General features: G+C 41.5%; 2 protein-coding genes across 2 annotated transcripts in view; one reads left to right on the top strand and one right to left on the bottom strand.

Moving 5' to 3' along the window:
- Nucleotides 1-24,358, bottom strand: part of LOC113451647 (uncharacterized) — a 211,170-nt gene that overhangs the window by 124,566 nt on the left and 62,246 nt on the right. The gene's annotated exons all lie outside the window — the stretch shown is intronic.
- Nucleotides 557-18,094, top strand: LOC113451652 (vomeronasal type-2 receptor 26-like). Its single transcript, XM_026723028.2, has 6 exons — nucleotides 557-1,080; nucleotides 2,160-2,448; nucleotides 4,798-5,610; nucleotides 8,574-8,786; nucleotides 14,180-14,306; nucleotides 16,977-18,094. Exons 1-6 carry the CDS (start codon nucleotides 863-865, stop codon nucleotides 17,885-17,887), a joined length of 2,571 nt encoding a protein of 856 aa, XP_026578813.2. The 5' UTR covers nucleotides 557-862; the 3' UTR covers nucleotides 17,888-18,094.

Here is a 24,358-nt window from a genome sequence, read left to right as displayed (position 1 = left end):
GAGAGGAAGGAGTCAAGCTATTTTCTAAAGCTCCTGTAGGCCAGACAAGGAATAATGGATGGAAACTGAACAAGGAGAGATTTAACTTGGAAATAAGGAGAAACTTTCTGACAGTGAGAACAATCAACCAATGGAACAGAAGTTGCCCTCAGAAGTTTTGGGAGCACCATCACTTGAGACTTTCAAGAAGAGATTGGACTGCCATTTGTCAGAAATGGTGTAGGGTCTCCTGCTTGGTCAGGGGGGTTGGACTAGATGACCTACAAGGTCCCTTCCAACTCTGATTATCTGTTAAACTCAGTAAAAGTATCTCTTGTCTACTTCAATGGAGTTGGGGGATTTTCTTTCTTGGGTTTTGAACGGAGGCAGGCCTGACACAGATGTTGAATTATCTACCTCCAGCTTTCTGGACATGTCCTGACAGGAAAGATCACAAGCACTATAGAAAAATATCCTCAGAGGTGCATTTGTGATTTCTCACTAGCATGTTTTTCTCCAGCTACACATGGAACATTGACAAAAGGATCCCAAGAGAAGAATTTGCTTCTCAGCATGATTATCCCTATCCAAGAAGTCTTTGAGACTACTGATGCTTCTCTAATGATTGCCTTCGATATAAACTTCAGAAGGAAGGGATCTCACATTAGCAAAGGATAAATGCTACAGCTCCTATTCTGGGTGGCCCACATTTTGGGGCAAGCAAGGTGTTGTGTTCTTAAATGTACTGCCTCTGCTTTCCAGGTGAAGCTCGGCTTGTCTCTCTTTGAATCAGGAAAGACCCTGGATAGTCCAGCTTATGAGAGTCCTTTGAATATTACTTTTCTTTAGAAACAGGAAAGAGATTGTCTCAGCCTCATAAGATATGGAGCTCCTGCTTCTCGTTCCAATGCTGTTGGTGTGCCAGCCGGTCTCTGGGAAGCTTCAAAGGAAGTGTCCGCTGAATCCCAAGTACCAGGATGGAGAGAAACCATGGAGCTATTACAAGCTAGGAGACCATCTGGTTAGCATAGTCATCAGTGTATCAACCATATTGCCTATAATGTTGAGTTTTAACATGACTCCTTCTAGTCGGTCTCACATGTAAGTCACTCAAGTGTGATGGAATGGCATTTCCTCCATTCGTAAGTCTAATGCTCTCATTCTTTTCTTCTTATTCATTTGCTCCTATACAAGTAGTCCTTGACTTACAACAGTTCATTTAATGATCGTTCATAGTTACAACGCCACTGGGAAAAGTGACTTGGGGGCATTTTTCACACACTTAACAACAGTTGCAGCATCTCTGTGGTCACCGAATCAAAATTCAGGCTCTTGGCAACTGACTCTTATTTGTGATGGTTGCACTGTCCTGAGGGGTGTGTGTTATGTGATCCCCTTTTGGGCCCTTCCAACAAGCAAAGTCAATGGGGAAGCCACATTCACTTAACAATCATGTTGCTAACATAACAAGTACAGTGATTCCCTTAACAACGGTGGCAAGGAAAGTTTTAAAATGAGGCAAAACTCATTTAACAAACGTCTCACTTAGCAAAATGAAGCCTGGGCTCACTTATGGTTGTAAGTTGAGGGCTACCTATATTGCAGGACCTTCTCTTATTTTCTGGAAGAGGCACAAATCCAAAGTTGGGGTGGGAAAAAAAATCCTGAAATAATTTCACATTATTTTCCACTCCCCATCCAATCCTGAGGTCATGATCTGGATACTGACTTTTGTTTAAAATCATGATGGTTGTAGTTAACTCTGACCAGCTCATATTTTAACACAGCGTATTGATATTCAATGACTGATCCTTATAGGAGCAGAGGATAAGTTGCTTTTAGAGCTTCTTTTTATGGATTACTTATAAAATATCCCCTTCCTTTTATGATGATTCAACTTGAATGATTGAATAATATTGCAACCTGGTTACTGCACAGATGAAACTTAGTACCATCATGCATTATAGTGTATAGTCCTCTGATGGAGGACCATCTCCATCCCATCTATTCAAAACTCACAAATATTAAATAGTGATAGGTGACTGTCATTTGCCTTGTTTTGCACCAGTATTGGTTTAACACTCAGTGTGCATGTGGAGAAATGAGGATTTAATAGAAGAAAAGTTTTTTTGTTATTGCTGTTGAAGCTGCTGATATTAACACGAGAATTTTTACACTAGTTCACCTTATGGTAAGTCAGGAATAATACGATTTGCTTCAAATATTCAAGTGGCCAACAAAAATTCCCAGCTGCTGCACAATCTCACACTTGGCTACAACATCCATGACAACTATATGAGTACACTTGGCACTTCAGATGCCTCGCTGGATATTCTATCTGTAGGAGATGCCAATGTTCCCAACTACAGCTGTGGAAGAAAAGACAACATTTTGGCTATTCTTGATGCTGCTGACAGGGACATCTCCATCCAGTTGTCAACATTAGTAGGAACCTACAAAGTCCCACAGGTTTGTGCTCTGTTTCTCTATCTGGTAGAGTGAGTAGGGTGGTGGTGGGTGAGTTGTAGCTCTAACCATGCCTTCTCTATGGAATTTAAGAGCTGCTTTTCACTTTAGCCATTGTAAGTGTTATAGATGAAGATTGAGGTACACATTGGGGAGGGAGGAAGGATTAAAATAGAAATATCCTCTCATAACACCATCATTATGGCTTTGGGAACTTCCACTGCACACTTATGGAGGGGAGGAGAAACTATGTGTTCAATTAAAGAGTCTTGTATAATACAAATCTGCAGCGGTGATGGAAAGCTCTCATTTTATACACAATCTAAATCAGTGGTAATCAGCCTGGTCCCTACCGCCCACTAGTGGGTGTTCCAGCTTTCATGGTGGGCAGCAGGGGTTTTGTCTCCTATTTTATAAATCACCATTACTGTGGAACCGGTGGGCGGTTAGAGAAAATTTCACTATTAACAGAGATACAAAAGTGGCTAGTAGATATAAAAAGGTTGACTACCCCTGATCTAAATCAAAATAAGGATAGTTTCAATGGTGAGCAAACTCAAAGAATTCCAACACATTATCATTTGTACTTTTGATAAAATACATATGTTTTATGGACTCTTGGGGATCAGTACCGTTACTTTAACCACTTTATTAAAAACATTTCAAGTACATTAGCCAATATGTGCACAATTTCTCCCTTAATGTATTTGTGTTCAAATTCATCATCAAAATCTTGAAGAGCAATAATACCTCTGGATATGGGTTTTTTTTTTGCAAACTGAATTATTCAGAAAATAGCCTGAAATAGTAACTGCTATATCCAATAGGGTGGAAAGTGGCAACGGTATTTTATATATGTAAAGAAGGGAATAAAAAAGACCCTAGCAATTATTGGACAATTGGTCTAATAGATATTGTGGCTAAAATGAATGTGGAGGTTCTCCTGGGTAGAGTTAAGAGTGGGTATTGGAATAAAGAATTTCTTGCTTTAAAAAAAGACAGAGTTTTGGCTGACCAACCACACTCAGTGTGTAGTCCTCAATGGAAGTACATCTACATGGTGGGAAGAATGGGATACCTCAAGGTTCAGACTTGGCAGTGGCGGATTAAGGCTCACTGGTGCCCTAAGCACTGACAAATCTTGGTGCCCCCTTCCTTTGTACATACAAGAGTTTTTACAAATATTCAAAAGATACCATTTTTGAAAAAAGGGAATCATAGGCATAAATGGCTAGTTGATGGTAAGCCAACAGAGCAACAGATAACACATAATCAGAGTTGGAAGGGACCTTGTAGGTCATGTAGTAGTCCAACCCACCACCCAAGCAGGAGATCCTACACCATTTCTAACAAATGGCAGTCCAATTTCTTCCTGAAAGTCTCAAGTGATGGCGCTCCCACAACTTCCGAGGTCAACTTCTGTTCCATTGGTTGATTGTTCTCACTGTCAGAAAGTTTGTCCTTATTCCCAGGTTAAATCTCTCCTTGTTCACACCTTTCCTTATCTAGGGGTAGTTTTCACTGAGATTGCATCTTGGATCCCTCCTCATCAAAGGAACTCACTTAAAACAAGGACACGAGAGAATACACTGCTTAAATTAAAAACTCATCGCTAGTCAGCTTCCTTAGCCACAATTTTTAAAGTATATAAAGCCATGTTCTTATATCGATGTGATGTTTGGGGCTTTGAACAAATATTAGAACAAACCCAATCACAGCCTCTGAGTAATATCTTGGAGGTGGAAAAAAGAGTTCAGTGCTGCCCTGAGAACTGAACTGGGAATTCACAAGATTTCTTCTTTGTCTAAAATCAGGGCATAAAATTGTTGGTGTAAAATTAAAGCTATGTAAACCAATACACTCCCAAAATTTTGTCTGTTAGAACACACAAATTTCAGTTAAAGACCTCTTGGATTGTACAACTGAATTACATTAAGGTGACAGAATTTTCCTGTGTATTGTACAACTGGAAAAGAAGATACAAAAATAGCTGCACAAAGAATCTAGACTATAAAAGCAGAGAAACATATAGTAACCCTCAACAATTACATATAATTTTGGCCCATAATAATTGCAACACTTCAGTGGACATCTGCATATTTTAGTCTAATTACTGTAAATTCTAAGAGTGATACAGAAATATGATTTGCCTTTTTTTTTACTTAATTTGTTTCTTGCATGCCACTTTTATATAGAGTACAATTTGTTAACATTGCTTTAATATTTAAGCACTGGCAAATTAATAAACTATTGTAATATGTTCACCAGAACAAAGATGTATTTATTAAAAGCTAATATTTTGGGCTTGATCTGACCCCAAATATAGAACAATATTCTCGGTTGCTTTTTCAGATCAGTGATAAAATTGCTTCAGCGGCTCTGAGTGATAAAAGTCAATTCGCTTTTTTCCATGGGATGCTTCCCAAAGAAGGGATCCAGTACCCAGGAATTGTCCAATTGCTCCTCCATTTCAGATGGACCTTGATTGGTCTCTTTAGCACAGACACAGAGAAGGGAGAGAAGTTCATGAGGACTTTTACTCCTTTGCTTGTGAGGAATGGAATTTGTGTTGTTATATCACAACAATTCTCATCGACTGGAAATACAGTACTCCTCAGGGATGCCCTCTCTCAGTGGAGACAAGTCAACGTCTACATTTACTTCACAGAACTTGATTTCCAATTGGACACTATTCGTCCTTTCCATTTAATATTTGAAGGTTTGCCAGGACCCATTGAAGGGAAAATTTGGATTCTTACAAACTTGGAATTGTTTTATTTGAATGACCACAGACTTCTCAAATACGTCCACAGTTTATGGAACTTTAGTTTTCTGATGACAGAAAGACCAAACAACGATGCCTTTGAACCTGCACTCTTTGTAGAACCCAAATTCCTTGAAGATCCCCAGTTTGTAGATCACTCTTTTGACTGTTCTTTTTCTAAGCATATCTTTTCTGTCAAAGGCCGGAGAAGGTGCACCCAGAAAACACTGCTGGAGACCCAAGAGAAAAGAAACAGGCAACGTATTAGGAATCATGAAAATTATTATGATATCATTAAGACTCTGGCCTATGCCTTGAGTGCTGCATATTCCTCCAGATCCAGGAGGAGAAGGAAGGAGAACAAAGGGAATTTGTGGGCTCCAAGGCTACAGCCGTGGCAGGTATGAGGTCCCAACATAGATCCATTAATCTTAGTTCTGCTGGAGAAGGAGTACAAGGGAGAGGGAGGGGAACCGTATCAATCTCCTTATGCTACAAAAGGCCAAAAAGAGCTTCCCATGACAGATAAATGTTGATATTGAGCACTGCTGATTTTAAAAGGAAGTATGCATTTTTAAATAAATCCATTTGTTTGTGATTAGCATCATAGAATTTTACCTTTATAAATTTGAAAAAGACCTGAGACCATATAGCCTAACTCCTCATCTCTGCAGGAATTCCACTTAAAGCTTCTCGGATGGATGCTTGATCAGTCTTTGCATTAAGACTATCAGGGAAGGGGAGACTGTATTTCTCTGATTTTCTCTAAAACTGCTCCTCCTTCTAGAATTTTTACTCTCCTTCAGCCAGAATCAGGGGTGGGGTTCAAAAATTTCAGCAACCAGTTCTCTGTCCGGTTGCTGAGTGGGCACGGCCATGGTGGGTGTGGCCTAGTTGGCCTCTTGCACCGTGGCCCATTTCTGGCCTTCCAGAGTGTCCAGGAGGCCCATTTTTCCCTTCCCCGAGTGTCCACAGAGGTCCTACACTTATCTCACATCCAAAACAGGCCATGTGAAACTCCTGGAAGGGTTGGGGAGGGGTGGGTGTGGCCAGCCAGGAGTGGGATTTGGGGGTTCTCCAAACCAGATATAACATTAGCTATGGGTTCACCTGAACCCGGGCAAACCCATAGCAGCCCACCCCTGGCCAGAATCTCCTTTCTTGTGACCGAGTTCATGCTACCACATCTGACACTCTAGAATAACAGTGAAAAGATCTTACCTTTTGTCTAAAACCTTTCAGTTATTGGAAAAGTGCTGTATCCTCCCTTCTCCAACCTATAGATTTTGTAATCTCCCAGATTTATTATTTTTGGCTCCTGTGGTTCTTTGCTATCTTTCCTCAAGGCTAAGTTGCTATTATCTTTTTCTTGGCTTTATTAAGCTTCCCAGAAGCTGGTCCAGATTTTGTGTAATGTTTTATCAGAGCATCGTGCCTCCAAGGTGTCCTGGAATTGAGTTGAGATCTCCCCAAACCAGTACCTTGACTTCCTGAGATACTGTTGAATATATTTGCCTTCTTTTCACAAGTATCACACTGCTGATTCATATTCGATTTGCAAATAGCAACTATTTTGAGATCATTTTCACAAATATACTTACAAGTTTGTTATCCCTCTGTCATGCCCCTGCTGGAGTCTGACTCTGAGGGAGAGGAGGAACAGCTGACAGGGAGTGGAAGTGTGGCTCTGGAGGTTGTGGAGGAAACTGGAGAAGGGCACAGGCTGGCTGGGCAGTCAGAGGAAGATCCAGGCCCATCCCCTCTTCATCGTAGGGCATGCAGGGAGGAGAGGATAACGTGAATGGCATGGTCTATGAGGGAGGAAAGGGCCTTGATCCCTTTCATGGACTGCAGCTGTGAGGACTGTTTAAAAGGACAGACTGTGCATGGCCCAGTGCTGGAACAAAGCATGAAAATATTTCTAGTCTGTCTGTTCTTATCTGAGTTTGGCATCCATCCCAGTGTGTGTATTTTGATATCTGTGGATGTCTTCAAGCCCTTATCCTGCCTTGTCTCAGTAATTGCTTTAGTGTGGTTTGTGTTGTTTTTTTCTATTTATAATTTATATGTATTTTGAGTTTGAACGGAAGTGCTTCCGTTTTGCAACTGTTTGTGGGGGAGTTTTTTGTCTCCAGTCAATGATAATTGGAGCTTTAAAGCGAAGTTGAAGGAATTAAAGAGGCTTCACCTGGTTTTGTGATTGTGTTGCTTTTGCATCCCACCCTGGGTCATCACACCCTCCTTCTTCCAGTGCACCATAAATGTTTTTGCATGAGACACTATGCTTTGTCAGTTGCTAAAGATCAGATATTTTTTCTACTGCATTTTACTAATGCACTTCTCACTAGGATCAAATCACAAATACGTTTCTGGAAACTTGGCATTTTAAAATCAGATTAAATAAGCTTTGTTTAAGAATTGTTATTAATCTTGCATCAAACCTTGCACCACAGAGATTTATCAATTCTACTGTATTAAGGTCAATATGGAAAAATTTGATAACAAAAGAAGAATTGTTATTCATAGCTGTACAGTTTTATGAGAAAGATTAAAAAGATTAAAATTATTTGAGTCCAATTTTTAAGACATTTTATCCACTTAATACCCCTTTTAAAAACTAGGTTTCTAATAGCATCACAAACATTAGTTTATTAGTACCACTATTTTATTGAAATCACATTACATCACTAGCATTTACATAACCTACAGTATTTAGAAAGTGTAATGATATATCAGGTTGGCTTTTGGGACAGGGAGGATATATGCTGAAGGATCAGATAAGGGGGAAAAGTCTACAGCAAGGATCTTCAAACTTAGCAAGTTTAAGACTTATGGATTTCAACTCCCAATATTCCTGAGCTAACATGACTGAAGGAGGAATTCTGGGAGTTGAAGTCCACGGGTCTCAAAGCTGTCGGGTTTGAAGACCCCTGGTCTACAGCTTTATAATGGGACAGAAAGAAACCTCCCTAACTTTTGGAGCTGAAAATGAAGTTGGTGGGAGATTTTAAGTTTGCAAAATTCTGTTAATGTGCTCATACAATAAAGTAGAATTAAGTCGCCTTGACATGTTTCCCATCTGGTCTATCAGGGGAAAAAATCAGGCTGACAACTTTCTTCTTGACAAATCCATGCTCCCTGGTAACCAACCTGCTTTTTTAAAAGGAGTTAAAATATTATGATGGACAAATTTTGCTGATTTTTTTTTTTTTTTGCTCACTTAAAAAAATAATGGTAATGCCTGTTTCTCCTAATTAAGCATCTTTGCCAGTTAGAAAATTGTAGAAGATTCAAATGAGAAAGGACCTATGGAATAAGAAGCAAAGTTTTCTACCTGTATAATTCCTTGACGTTTCAATTCTAGTTCCATCCCTTTCTGGAGAAGAATGAGTTCTGCAATATTTCCCATAATAAACTGTACATGGACCAAAATGGAGATATAGCAGGAGATCTGCAGATCTTCAGCTTGATGATTCATCCTAAGAAGCATACAATCATAGAGCAATTGGGGAGATTTGAAAGACAGAAACTTACTATCCACCAAAAGGCTATTTCACGGCTAAAGTTGCTCAACAAGGTGAGAGGAATGTTGGCGTCTCTTCTCGGCTTTCCATAACCTGAGGACCCATTTCAAGTGGGCTGAGCCTAGTCACCAAGGTGATTGACCATCCTTGAGAATTGAATGTTGGGAGTAGAAACCTGATATGTTCTTATACTGGCTGGAAGGCTGTAGTTAACAGGGCTGGGCTGCTGGGGGATTCGCAGAATCCTAGCTAAGATTCTGTGCAGTACAGAGAACAACCAAATCCCACTCCTGGCTGGCCCCATTTACCCCGCACCGACCCTCCCAGGAGACCCCATGCAGCCCGTATTGGATGCAGGTAAGTGCAGGGCGTGCACAGAGCAGAGGTGGTATTCAGGAGGTTCTGACCAGTTCTGGAGAACTGGTAGCAGAAATTTTGAGTACTTTGGAGAAACCGGTGAATCCCACCTCTGACTGGCCCCACCCCCATCTATTCTCTGCCTCCCGAGTCCCAGCTGATCGGTTGGGTCTTCTTTGGTTGCCCTGCACAGGAGAACGGAGCTGGAAAGCAGATTAGTGGGGTGGGGAGGAAATGGGGATTTTACAGTGTCCTTCCCCTGCCACGCCCACTAAGCCACGTCCACAGAACCGGTAGTAAAAGAAATTTGAATCCCACCACTGGCACAGAGGCTCAGGGAGGGTGAAAAATGGCCTTTTTGGAAGTTCGGGAAAGTCAGAAATGGGCCTGTTTCCAGCTTCCAAAGAGCCTCCGAAGCCCAGGGAGGCAGTTTTCACCCTCCCGGAGGCTCAAGGAAAGCCTCCGGAGCCCGGGGAAGGCAAAAATGCTCCCCACTATGAAGCAGGAGGCCAACTAGGCCACACCCACCATGGGCACACCCACCCAGCAATCAGGCAGAGAACTCTTTGCTAAATTTTTTGAAGCCCACCCTGATGCAGTAGTATAACATTTCATGTCCAAGCTACAGTTTTATCTCTATCAAACTGATGGGAAATCTGAAAGTGTGGGGGAATGTGTTGCTGATAATTTCAGGTTTGGTTTTCCCCCTGTATGCAAATAGCAAAGAAGGCAATTCTGTTGACCAGTGGTGGAATTCAAGCTTGGATTGAATCAAATGAAACTGAATCACGATTGGATGGAGGTCCTTTGGGTCATCTTGTCCTGCTTGGGGAAAGTGTTCCTTGAAAGGCAGATCGAAGGTCTGTGATGCTCTTAAACAGACCTGACTAGGTCAGAGTTATCCACCTGTCCGTCATCCCACTGATACATAGATAGAGCAATAGGCCTTCTGCTCCTAGGAAGAAGGCCCAAGGCTTCCAGGTCACATGACATCATACTGGTTGGTCTGATGGGCCCTGACCATCAGTTTGAATCACCAGTTTGAATCACTGAAACAAGACTTTGATCCAAAGAAAAGCCCTTCCTAATATCGGAAGTAAAAAAAGGGGGGGGGAGGGGAGAATTTGAAAGAAAATGCTAGCTAGATTTTATTTTTGGCTATCAAAAGGACACTTCATCTGAAAACTCCTTGAATGTCATTGTTTATCTTGTTTTCTCTCGCCAAAGTTTTTTATTTTTTTATTTTTTACACATCTCTTCACGTGAGCAATGTGATTCCAGATTACGATATTTATACATAGTCATAGTTACACTTTCAACTTTCTTAATTAATATCACTTCAAATTATTATCCATTTGACTAATCTTTAGATAAATTTCATTAATTCAATATCAAGATCATTTCATCCTCACATATATCTTCAATTCTTTATCCCCTATTATTTCCATTTTCAGCTTACTACCTATTTTATATTACCTTGTGTATTGTTATCATCTATAACTTTCTCAAGACCAATGTATAATTAGACAGTCAATGAAAGAAAAAACAAGTAAAAGTAAAGTAAGATTAATACTTTTAGGATCCATATGGTATATCATTGTTTATCTTGATTCTTACCTAATTTCAGCCTCTGTGGGAACAAAAGGGTCTCAAAATTTAACTAATAATATTTTCTTCTTCTTTCTTTTTATGCCAGTTGGTATCATCTAATTGTAGTTCTTCTAAAGAGAGGATCTTTTCTTAGATACCTAGCTGGGCTTTAGAAATATCCCTTTCTGACACAGGGTTCATTCTTATGTCCCATTTGCTGCAACAAAAGATGACTTGGCTTTTTTGAGGGACACGTTCTCATAACCTTACCTCTGTCTCATCTCACTCCAGTTCTAGAACCTAGGCAATCAATTTTAGTTTTGGTTCACCAGCATGGCAGCCATACAAACTGAAGAAAAAATATACAAATAAACAAAGAACATCCCCTTTTAATACTGACAGCAGTAATTTGAAAGGAATTTTTCATTTATATCTTAATGGGGAGACCGTTTTGGATTATTTTCAAAGGGGAGCAATTTTGCACTGTCTTATGTAGTCCAGAAGAGACCTTTCCAGATCATTCTGGTCAGAGGTTTCTTTCTTTCTCACAATTTCATTCCATTTTAATAAATCTAATGTAATAAAGCTTAATACATCTATTACAATAAAGATTATTTTCAAATTTAATATGAGTAGATCTTGATATCTTAAAATCATGGCTATATGAAGGAAGGAGAAATGCATATAAATAAGGCTAGGAGGAGGAACCCATTGGTTGTTACTGAATGGTTACATGTGTTCCCAATGCCATTCCTCCAGATTTTATTATTAGAAAAGTCCTTGGTGTCAACTCATAAAATATTTCTATGGTCTTTTTAGAGTTGCCAACAGAAAGGGAGTGGAAAGCAGTGCGGCATTTTGGAAACTGAAAGTGCATTCCATAAATAGTTTTCAAAGATAGTAACTAGGTGACTGAAGTTTCTGCCGTGCAAAATTCTAATTGGAGAACATGATTGATGACTCTTGGCTATGGATGTGTCCCATTGGAGAATATGAATTATGATACACCCAGGTGTGGGGGTGGGGGAAAGTTAGGGTCAAGGTTGACAATGAATTATGTGTCTCAGAGTTGGCTACACCCAGGCAGTGGCGGACATGTTAACTCCCAATAAATCCTTTTGAAGTTTTGGAAGTTTGGCTGGAGACTCATGGTTTAATTGGGCTGACTGCCAGAATCCTGACACTTGGTTGCAATGTTAGATAACAAAAGCAAAAAGGAGGGGCAAAACGAGCAATCTGCCAGTAGTTATATCTCCTACATCTGTTTGCAACTAATTAGAGATTTCATATTTATAGTAGCTAAATGAAGCCCAGTGACTATTTGGCTAGTGTTTGTGCCTATATTCATCTGCCATGTTCATTGTTGCAGGACTTGTGCCAAAAGATATAACGGCAATCTCTGGGTATCCAGGAGACCCATAGAGACAACTATCAGAATTATACAGAGCATGTGGCTTGTAGCAGATAGGTCCTACTGACAGAACGGAAAGTGCAGTCTTTGTGAAGCCTGATATCCAGGTTTGATCCACAACAACCACAGAAATAAATAACAAAGAAGTAATAACTGTAAAGCTGAGCAACTGTATGGCTACTTCAGTGTATAAATCCAAAGGTTCTTTTTCAAGAAGCAACTGAACTTTCTCTGAAGATGTTTTGCTTCTTATCCAAGAAGTTTCTTCAGCTCTGACTAGATAGTGGGGAATGGAAGGATTTATATTCCTTGCATATTCCTTGCATTTGCATTCCTTGCTTTAGAGTCATTGAGGCCAATTGGAGGTTTATCTGTGTCCTCTGAATCACAGCGGAGGAGGGATATGACATCATCTATCTCCAGTCTACAACATATTCCTTCCAGCAGTTCCAAGAAAGGTCCACCCCATTTGCACTACTCAGGTGACTCTGAGGACATATGTAAACCTCCAAGTGGCCTGAACGACTCTCTAAAAGAATGCAAATGACCAGCTGTTTACAAGGAATATAAATCAGTTTTAAAACTAGATAAAGAGGCCAATAAGCATCATCATACATGTAGTTGTTAGTACAGAGAAAAACATTTGACGAAATTGAACAACATTTAACTGAAGTCCTGCTAGAGCTGGATTAATACTATTGTGATAATAAGTTAAGGCCAAATCCAGCAAAAACTCCTTGCAATAAGCAGACTGTTGGAAGCTGCATATTATATGGAACAGAATGTTACTGGAGCACTGCTACAGCCCTAAATATTTAGGAATCACTCTAGATAGCGCCATCCCAAAGGTGCTTTTTCAAGAAGCTACTGGATTTGGAAAGTCTCTTGAAAAAGCACCTTTGGGATAACCATGACTTGGATGATCAAGAATCTCCACAGACATCTAGATAGGGTTCTAACACATAAGCAGCACTGTTCCAAAACTAGAGGTTGTGGATATAATAACATCCATGGGAAATTGATGAGCTCTACCTGGAATGCCAAACCAAGAGTCCTTAAGACAACATCTCTGGCTCTTTGCTACTCAGCAGGTGAATGCATAAAAATTGGCACATGCTGGGAAAGTAGATGTTGCTCTGAATGAGGCTAGCAGAATTATGATTGGATGCCTTAAGCCTCTAGATGAGATCTGCCTTTAGCCAGCATTGCCCCACCTGCTGTTCTCTGAGAAGAAGCAGCTCTGGTGTCTCAGTGGTTAGAACATAGTACTGCAGGCTATTTCTGCTGACTGCCGGCTGCCTGCAATTTGGCAGTTTGAATCTCACCAGGCTCAAGGTTGACTCAGCCTTCCATCTTTCTGAAGTGGGTAAAATTAGGACCCAGATTGTTGGGGGCAATATGCTGACTCTGTAAACTGCTTAGAGAAGGCTGTAAAGCTCTATGAAGTGGAATATAAGTCATAGTGATAGTGATAGTGCTAGCATACGGAGAGAGGCTTAAATAATCCGTAGCTAGACGATATGCTCTCTATGGCCTACACTTAACCATCAGAGATTAAATTTAGGAAACGCTTCCTTAGGTTGACAGAAGTCTTCAAAGAATTTAAAAGCAGAGAGGACCTATGGAAAGCTACAAAAAATCAACACTGAATGGAAACAATGGAGGATCTGGCACATGGGTGTGCTGTCAAAATCTGGGAAGTATGGAAGTCATTGAATAGATTATGCATAGGTATAACTAGATCCAGAGATACTCCAAACAAATGGGGCTATCCTGTGACTTCTGCCATTTGTAATTGTGGTGACATGCAGACAACAGTACAGTGTATATACTTGTCCTTTGTGTCCTAAGCAGTGCACACATTTGAGAATCTCATGGCATTGCAACAGAATGCCATTAATGTTGCTAGTTTCTGGGCAAGATCTGTTTATCTTGCACAAATTTTTTATCTTGTACTTAAAATTTTATGTCACATAGTAGGTGTTATTTTAATTGTGATGCTTCTGATACAAATAAACAAACAAACATTTTCCTAATGTATGGTGAGTCCTAGCACATTTTCATGGCCTTCTTTCTTTTTCTGCCTAGTCTCTGCCTCAGTCTAAATGTGCGGAAAGTTGTCATCCTGGATTTGTCAAGAGGGCTCAACAAGGAAAGCCAGTTTGCTGCTACGACTGCATTCCTTGTCCAGAAGGGACCATCTCCACTCAGGAAGGTGGGTGACACTAAGAAAAAGGGCAGGCTGGGTCAACGTGGATTCATCCAGAGCATTTTCATGAATGTGCATGTTAAAAGACAGAATCTTAGCTGTTTGCTTGTTTATTTTCAAACTATACAATACCTTGTCTAAAGATAATGAGGGAGAGCCTGTATTGAAAGGTGTGGCAGATTAGGCAAGCTTTACTAAAGGTGCTTTTTCAAGAGGCAACTGGACTTTCTGTTTTTTCTTTGAAGACATTTCATTTCAAACGTCTTCAATGAAAAACCAGAAAGTCCAGGTGCCTCTTGAAAAAACACCTTTTGTGATGACCCAGGGTGGGATACAAAATCAACAAAGTAATAAAAACAGGTGAATTCCTTCAACTTGGCTTCAAAGCTCCAAATATCCTTTACTGGAGACAAAAAAACCTCCCCCACAAACAGTAGCAAAAAGGAGGAAATGCCATTTAAACTAAAAATACCTCTAAATTATAAATAGAAAAAACAACACAAATCACACTGAAGCAATTAAGGGAACCAGGGGTCTTGAAGGGCTTGAAGACACCCACAGATATCGGAGTACACACTGGGAAGGACGCCAAACTCAGATAAGAACAGACAGACTAGAAATATTTTCACGCTTTGTTTCCAGCACTGGCTCATGCGCAGTCTGTCCTTTTAAACAGTCCTCACAGCTGTAGCCCATGAAGAGAATCAAGGCCCTTTCCTCCCCCACAGACCATGCCATTCATATTTCTCCCTTATCCTCTCCTCCCTGCATGCCCTAGGATGGAGAGGGGATCGGCCTGGGTCTTCCTCTGACTGTCCAGTCTGCCTGTGCCCTTCTCCAGCCTCCTCCACAACCTCTGGAGCCACACTTCCACTCCCTGTCAGCTGTTCCTCCTCTCCCTCAGAGTCAGACTCCAACAGGGGCATGACATCTTTGGGACAACTATGACCTGGATGACTGAGAATCTCTATAGACTGCAAGATTTACTACTGCCAGAGAAAATATCCTGCTTTTTAGTTTGGGTGGGTTCTTCCACGTCTACCCCTCTAGGTTTTTTTAAACTTGAGGAATTGTCCTAGATATACTCCAGATTTAACGTGATGCATTCAACATGAGAATTACTGGGAAGAAGTCACTGGTCCACAAAGAGGTGGTGTGGATAATTATGGGTGCACCTCATTCTACCCATACTATGACTGATCCCAGTACCCATTCCAGATTATTTGCAGGTCTTATTTTCTCTGCCAGCCAACTGGATTTCACAACATAGGTCTCCTGTGAGTCCAGTATATTAAGAAGTGGCATCTGATGGGACTTAGAAAGTTTTCCTGCTTCATAATTTACTTCTACTTTTGTAGATTCTTATGAATATTTTGGTTATTATTCAGGAAATCATGACCATTTTAGGACTTCCACAATGTCACAGATTATTAGAAATACAACTATTTTTTTAGAAAATGTTATTCTTCTTACCTTCTTTCTGTGGATATTTTATGAAATGCATCTTAAAAGTTCCCCTGGCATTAGTTGTTGTCCCAAGAAGATATTTCTTGAGACAAAAGCAGAGGTGTGTATTCAGCAGGTTCTGACCAGGGGTGGGATTCTACCAGTTCGCACCTATTTGCTAGACTAGGTGCTAACATTCTAAGCAGTTTGCTAACATTCTAAGCAGTTTGGAGAACCGGTTGTTAGAAGAAATTACTGGCCAAATCCTGTAAGGAAGGCAGGAAGGAAACATTATGGTGTTGCTTACAGAAACTGTCTCTCCGTTAATCCTTATTACATTCTTGGCAGGACTAGACTTCCTGTCTCAAGAACTTCTCTGGAGTTTTTGTGTCCCCTCCTTTGCTGGTACTTTGTTCGTGTGGAGTGACCATTCAAAGTTACAATGGCACTGAAAAAAGTGACTTATGACCATTTTTCACACTTACAACTGTTGCAGCATTCCCACAGTCATGAGAGGCCAGGTGAGGAGATGCGTGCCTCGATGTGAGTGATATTGAGTTGCCCACACCCAGCCAATAACATGACCACCAAGCCATGTCCACCCAGCCACATGTCCACCAAGCCACACCCACCAACTAAGCAGGGGTGGGATTCAATTTTTTTTATTACTGGTTCTGTGGGCATGGCATGATGGGTGTGGCAGGGGAAGGATGCTGTAAAATTTCTGGTCAGAGGTGGTATTTGCTGGTTCTCTGAACTACTCAAAATTTCCGCTACCAGTTCTCCAGAACTGGTCAGAACCTGCTGAATACCACCACCGCAACTAAGCCACGCCCACAGAACTGGTTGTTAAAAAAATTTGAATCCCACCCCTGGTTCTGACCAGTTCTGGAGCACCGGTAGTGGAAATTTTGAGTAGTTTGGAGAACCGGCAAATACCACCTCTGACTGGCCCCGCCCCCATCTATTCTCTGCCTCCTGAGTCCCAGCTGATTGGCTGGGTTTTCTTTGGTTGCCCTGCATAGGAGAACACAGTTGGAAATCAGGTTAGTGGGGTGGGGAGAGAATGGGGATTTTGCAATATCTTTCCCCTGCCATGCCCACCAAGCCACGCCCACCAAGCGACACCACACCCACCAAGCCATGTCCACAGAACCAGTAGTAAAAAATGCTAAATCCCACCACTGGATGAAAGAATACAATATTAAAGATTTTTTTTTTTTACTTCAGATATGGAAAAATGTACCAAATGTCCAGACAATAAACATCCAAATGTGGACCGAGTCCAATGTATCCCCAAAGTTCTGTCCTTCTTGTCTTATGAAGAACATCTGGGCATCATCCTGGTCTCTTTTGCCTTACTCTTGTTCCTAATCACGGACTTTGTTTTAATAGTATTCCTTAAATACAGAGAAACTCCCATTGTCAAAGCTAACAACCAGGATCTCTCTTACATCCTCCTGGTCTCCCTCCAGCTTTGCTTCTTGTCTTCTTTTCTCTTCATTGGTCAGCCAAGGAAAGTCACCTGCCTTCTACGACAAATGGTTTTCAGCATTGTCTTCTCAGTTGCCATTTCTTCTCTCTTGGCCAAAACAATCACAGTGGTGCTGGCTTTCCTAGCCACAAAACCAGGAAACCGAGTGAAGAGATGGTTGGGGAAGAGCTTGGCCAACTCCATCGTCCTTTCTTGTTCTGTTATCCAAATTATCATCTGCTCCATTTGGCTGGGAGTTTCTCCCCCATTCCCTGACTCTGACCTTTACTCCCAGCCTGGAATAATCAATCTGCAATGCAACGAAGGCTATGTTGTCATGTTCTACATCACTCTCAGCTACATGGGCTTCCTGGCTGCCATCTGCTTCACAGTGGCTTTCCTGGCCAGGAAACTCCCTGGGGCCTTCAATGAAGCCAAGCTAATCACCTTCAGCATGCTGGTCTTCTGCAGTGTCTGGGTGAGTTTTGTGCCCACCTACCTGAGCACCAAAGGGAAATATATGGTGGCTGTGCAGGTCTTCTCCATCTTGGCCTCCAGTGCTGGGCTGCTGGGTTGCATCTTCATCCCCAAGTGCTACATTATTATTGTAAGGCCGGACCTGAATACAAAGGAAAAACTTACTGCCAGAATAGATGTAAAAACATGAGGCAGAACACCATTATGATATTGGAAGAATTGTATCTGAAAGAAGATATTATGTCCACCTAGACTGTATGCAATAGTCAAAGAAAATTAGATGTATATGTTTCTCAGTAAGAAATGGCTCCATGACTGGAATTCTTGTAACTCCCTTCCCTTTCTTCTCAATAAATCTTTCTAAAGAGAACTCCAAGAAAACCACTTAGAGAAATTTGGAGACTCTATCATATTTTAAGAATTCATTTTAAGAATTAATTTGAGTAATTATTCCCATTGACAGCAGTTAACTGTCTATCTGCATGTGATAGAGCCGTGATGGTGAACCTATGGCACATGTGCCATAGGTGGCACGCTGAGCCATTGGTGCCAGCACGCGAGCCACAGGCACTTACCTCGCTGCGCATGCGTGTGCCTCACAGCTGATTTTTGGCTGGTTTGAGGCCTTTTTCGGCCTTCCAGAGGCTTGAAGAAAGACTCTGCAGGATGAATAGGCCCGTTTCATCACTTCCTGTTAATACCAGAAGTGATGAAATAGGCCTATTCAACATGAAGAGGCTTTTTTCAAATCTCTGGAAGCCTGAAAAAGGATTCAAACCAGCCAAAAATCAGCTGTGAGGCCTGGTTTGAGGCCTTTTTCGGCCTCCCAGAGGCTTGAAAAAAGCCTCTGCAGGCCAAATAGGCCTGTTTCATCACCTTCTGTTAATTCCGGAAGTGACGAAATGGGCCTATTCGTCCTGCAGAGGCTTATTTCAGGCCTTTGGGAGACCAAAAAAGGCCTCAAATCAGCCAAAAATCAGCTGTGAGGCACAGTGCAGATAAGGGGGGGATGGGGGGATTGCACATGCATGCACAGGGGGCGGGGGGGCGCACATTGCCTTCTGGGTGCTGGCACCTGAGCACACAACCACCAGCACACACACAATTTTTGGCACAGGAACCCAAAAAGGTTAGCCACCACTGTGATAGAGTGTGTTTGAGCATCTGTATAAAAACAGGCAATATGTTAATGATGGGAGCCAAGCTCCAACCACATTATATGTTTGTCTCCATGACAATGATTGGAAGCTTGTCCTTGTTTACATTTTAAGCAGGGCTTGTTGCAGAAAGGCTGGTCAAAATGTCCAGAGAAAAAGACCTGGAGACTCTCCACAAGGAGGAGATCGAAAGGACCCTGTTTATAGACAACCACATCATTTATTGCATGTTCTGGAGTGTGGCCCAGGCATTAAAAGCTGCACATTTATCCAGATCCAAGGAGATGAGTAAAGATGGGAACTTCTGGAGCACAATGAACACGTAACCATGGCAGGCATTCTGTTTTCCAACCACACACATTTGTGATCATAAAATTTAACTTTCTTCCATCACATCACATACTAAGAGACATCCAGCCGTCTCACAATCTATGAATCCTGTTTTTCAGCTTACACTGCACAAGTTTTACCCAGGGGTGGGATTCAAAAATTTTAACAACTAGTTCTGTGGCCGTGGCTTAGGTGGTGGGCGTGACTTGGTGATCATGTGACTGGGTGGACATGGCTTGGTGGTCATGTTATTGGCTGGGCGTGACCAACTCAATATCACTCACATCAAGGCATGCATCTCCTCACCTGGCCTCTCATGACTGTGGGGATGCTGCAACAGTTGTAAGTGTGAAAAATGGTCATAAGTCACTTTTTTCAGTGCCATTGTAACTTTGAATGGTCACTCCACACAAGCAAAGTACCACCAAAGGAGGGGGGAAAAAACAGAGAGGTTCCTGAGACAGGAAGTCTAGTCCTGCCAAGAATGTAATAAGGGTCAATAGAGAAGCAGTTTCTGTAAGCAACAGCAGAATGTTTCCTTCCTGCCTTCCTTACAGGATTAGGCCAGTAATTTATTCTAACAACTGGTTTCCCGAACTGCTTAGAATGTTAACAACCGGTTCTAGCAAATAGGTGGGAACTGGTAGAATCCCACCCCTGGTTGCACCCCTCCAGCCTGCAAGTACCTTGGAATGATGCTTCCTGCAACCTACAGACTTTCCCAATTGTTCAATTAATGAAGCACATTTGGATAAAAAAAGACCCGTTTCCATTTCTAGTTCCAGCCCTTTCTAGAGAAGAATGAATTTTGCAATCTTTCCCATCTGAAACTGTATTTGGATGAAAACAGAGACGTAGCAGCAGATTTGAATATCATGAGCTCCATGATTTTCCCTGAGGAGAATCCCATTGAAGAACAAATAGGGAGCTTGGAAAGACAGAGATTTCTTATTGATCAAGGTGTTCTGTCACAGCTAAAACTGATGAACAAGCTGGGAGAACTATTGGTGTCTTTTCTCTATTTTCCAAAGGCTTAGGACACAAAGGAATAGAATCAAAATCACGTGAAGTGTTAATACCATTTTATAAAGCCTTGGTAAGGCCACACTTGAAATACTGCATCCAGTTTTGGTCGTCACAGTGTAAAAAAATATGTTGAGATTCTAGAAAGAGTGAAGAGAAGAGCAACAAAGATTATTAGAGGACTGGAGGCTAAAATATATGAAAAATAGTGGCAGGAATTGGGCATGCCTATTTTAATGAAAAGTAGAGGTGACAGGATAGCAGTGTTCCAGTATCTCGGGCTGCCAAAAAGAAGAGGGAGTCAAGTTATTCTCCAAAGCACCTGAGGCCAGAGCAAGAAGCAACAGGTGGAAACTCATCAAGGAGAGAAGCAACCTAGAACTAAGGACAAATTTCCTGACAGTTGCCTCCAGAAGTTGTGAATGCTTCAACACTGGAAGTTTTTAAAAAGATGTTGGATAACCATTTGTCTAGGCAGTGGGTTGGACTAGAAGACCTCCAAGGTCCCTTCCAACTCTGTTATTTTATTCTATTCAGATCAAGTGAGCTAAGTCTAATCCCCATGCTTGATGACCTTCACTGAGAATTGAAAGCGGGGAGGGATCAGTCGTGGGATTCAATTTTTTTACTACCGGTTCTGTGGGTGTGGTTTGGTGGGTGTGGCAGGGGAAGGATAATACAAAATCTCCAGTCAGAGGTGGTATTTGCCGGTTCCCCGAACTATTCAAAATTTCCACTACAGGATCTCCAGAACTGGTCAGAACCTGCTGAATACCACCTCTGGGAGGGAGGGAAAGAGAAAGAGAGAGAAAGAGAAAGGGAGAAAGAGGAGGGGATGGGAGAGAGCGAAAGCGGGAGAAAGGGAGAAAGAGAAAGAGAGACTGAGAATTGAAAGTGGAGAGGGAGGGAAAGGGAGAAATAGAGAGAGAGAGAAAGAAGGAGAAAGGGAGAAAGAGAGGGGGAAGGAAAGAGAGAGAGAGATGAGAGAGAGAAAGAGAGAGAGAGGAGACAGATCCTGGTGTTTTGTTTTCTGCAGAAACAGGCAGCCAAGCTAAGTGCCTGAAGGACCCCATCCTGTCAGTGGGAGTCTAGGCACTTCAGCAAGCGACATGCTGGATTCATATTAGTGGTCCGCGGGATTTAAAATTATGAGTTTGTTGGTTCCTGAGGTCCAAAAGGTTGGCGACCCCTGCTTTAGAACACAGCTCATGGCCCTTTTGGTTCTCCTCTGCAAGCTTGTGCCACCATAAAATTGGAGAGAAGCCATCAAATGCTGCGGTTCGTGGTGCTGATGGCCTCAAATTCATTTGTCCTCAAATGGCAATTTAGAAGGCAATTTTTCTGATCAGAGCCCGAGTTCAGGTTTGAACTGAATCAGATGACGTTCACATGGAAATCAGAATTACTGGTGTGATGTGAAATGATGCCCTGACCCAGAAAAATGTCCAACATAACTTTGATGCAAAGAACAACCCCTTTCTGATAGCTGAAATAACGAAGGACAATTTGAAAGGAAGTGATACTTTGATTTGACCTTTGGCATCTGATCTCAGTACAATTGTACAAACTAGGGAATACGTTTTTTATTATTATATCACCAGCATCTGTCATAATGAATTCAACAAATAAATATATGAAAAAAACAAAGAACATGTCCTTTAAAGTTGATATCCCTAATTTCTTCTTTTTTATCTTAACTGGGAAACTATTTGGGGCTAGTTCCAAAGGCTTTAAATTTGTTATGTAGCAAAAAAATAAATAAATCATTGAATCTCTTAGATGTTTCTTTCTTCAGAGTTTTATTTTATTTTAGCAAAACTGATAGAATAAATAATTAAATCCTTCAGATTAAATATTATTCTAAAATAAAATATGAATAGGTCATCGTACTTTAAAATAATAGATAAATGAAGAATGCAGAAATGCATGGCAATATGGCCGTGAGAAGGAACCCATTGGTTGTCAGCACTTAAATCTTTTTTTAAATTCCATAACTCCAGACTTTATTAAATAGACAATTCCTTTTTTGCAATCAGAATAAGCAAAAGGAGGGATAAAATGGAGAAACTGCCAGTAATTGCTTTTCTTAGAGCTGTTTGAAACTAGTTAGAGGTTTTATATTTGCCTAAGTAAAGCCCAGAGACTACTTGGATAATGTTCATATCTGTATGCATTTTTCATGCATGGTGGGTATTTTGTTTGGTATTACTAGTTTCTGCCTCAGTCCAAATGTGTGGAAAACTGTCATCCTGAATTCTTCAAGCGGGCTCAGGAAGGAGAGCCAGTTTGCTGCTACAAATGCATTCCTTGTCCAGAGGGGACCATTTCCACTCACAATGGTAGGTGACACCACAGAAAATGGTACTGGGTTCACTCAGAACATTTTGAACAATGTGCTTCTTAAAATAGATACATCTAAACTTGACTGTTTGCCAATCTCATTGTACACATGTGGTACTCTGACAATAAAGGTAATAATAATAACAGTTATTCTTACTTTTCAAGGTAACCAATTTCTTCCATAATGGGAGGAATATGAAAAAGATCTTGAAGGGTGAAGTTGGAAGACATAGGAGGACATGGTAGAGTGGGCAAGGTTACATCCAAGGATGGGATCCGACTGGTATAACTACTGGTTCTGTCTATTAGCGTCGTGAGGACATGTGTGAGTCGCACAAGTGCAATTTACAACCTGCTGAGCTGCCCAGACAGCTGAGCAGCACTGCGTGCAAGTGTACAGTGGTTGGGAAAGCCCCTTTTTCTGCTTTTTCAACTGCAGCTGTGTCGCACAAAGCAGCTGCAGTTGAAAAAGCAGGAAATAAAGGTCAGGTAAGAGCCTGGGCGGGCAGGTGGGCCGCAACAGCAGCAGACACAGAACCGGTTCTACAGTGGTGGACAGAACTGGTAGAACCCCACCCCAGATTACATCTTTGCCAGAGGAAATCTCTCTTCACGTTGCCAGTTTGGAAGTGTCCCTCTATGTTCACCTTTCTTAGGAATACCTGAATTCTTTGTAATTTGAGGAATGATTTTAAATCAATGACTTTTATTCACCCCAATCAACTTTACATTACAGGCCAAAATATACAATCGTTCAATTAATCAATCAATCTTTATTAAGATCATAGAGCTACATAAGCAGAAAGATCTAACTGGGAGGACTATGGAGGGCAAACAGATGGGTTCAAGGGACAAAAAAAAAACACCAAATGGAGGATTCACCATAAAATCCATGGAAAGTACATCAGTGTGAAAGGAGGGATATAAACTAAATTTCCCATTAATAGGCACACAGTCTGCCTCTTTCTTCTGCAATGCTCTAACTGTCCATGGTATGAATTAAGAGAGAAAACACAAATATTGCTTATAGCCAGTGGTGGTACTCAGCCAGTTCCCAACAGATCGAGTGAACCGGTAGCAAGAATTTGGTATGGGTCGCCAAACCAGTAGTAAGTTCTGGCTGGCCATGCCCCCCACCCAGTCACCCTCCTGCCTGATACTCGTTCACCCCGCCCACCTGCCTGACATTTGCTTAAGGTATTTCTTTATTTTCCCCTCATGATAATCAGCTGTAGATAAGATCAGCTGTGCTGGGATTCCCCTTGCTGAGGCCCAGGAAGGCAAAAAATGGAAGGAGGAGCTCAGCCCCCCCTGTATTTTTTGCCTTCCAAAGCCCCAGAGGAGCCTTGGAGGAGCAAAAATGGCCCCCACAGGCTTCTCTGAGGCTAGGAAGCTCCCAAAACAGAGCTTGGAGGGGTGCTGCATGCCCCTCCCATGCTCTGCTCCTTGTCTTCCTGAGACTCAGAGGAGCCTTAGGGGAGCAAAAATGACCCCCCCCGAGACTCCTCTGTGGCCAAGAAGCTCCCAAAAACAGATGGGGGCTTCAAAAAATAAAAGCCACGCTTACCCAGTCACATGGTTACACCCACCAAGCCACGCCCACAGAACCGGTAGTAAAAGTTTTGAATACCACCACTGCTTATAGCTCAGTTCAGCAATCCTGGGTTCAGTACAGCCATCATCATGGGTTCCTTGATAGGATTGTTATAGGGCCTTCCAACTTCTTCTTATCTTTCCAATTTTCTTGGTTATTAGATAGTAAAATACAAGCAATTACCCGAAGTACAAAAAAAGTACTTGTGGTACCTTTG

This window comes from Pseudonaja textilis, chromosome 2 (genome assembly GCF_049901715.1).
Source record: "Pseudonaja textilis isolate UNSWEBS1 chromosome 2, rPseTex1.2, whole genome shotgun sequence".
Taxonomy (NCBI): Eukaryota; Metazoa; Chordata; class Lepidosauria; order Squamata; family Elapidae; genus Pseudonaja; species Pseudonaja textilis.
Note: the sequence above shows the minus strand (reverse complement) of the source record. Positions and strands in the feature narration are given on the sequence as shown.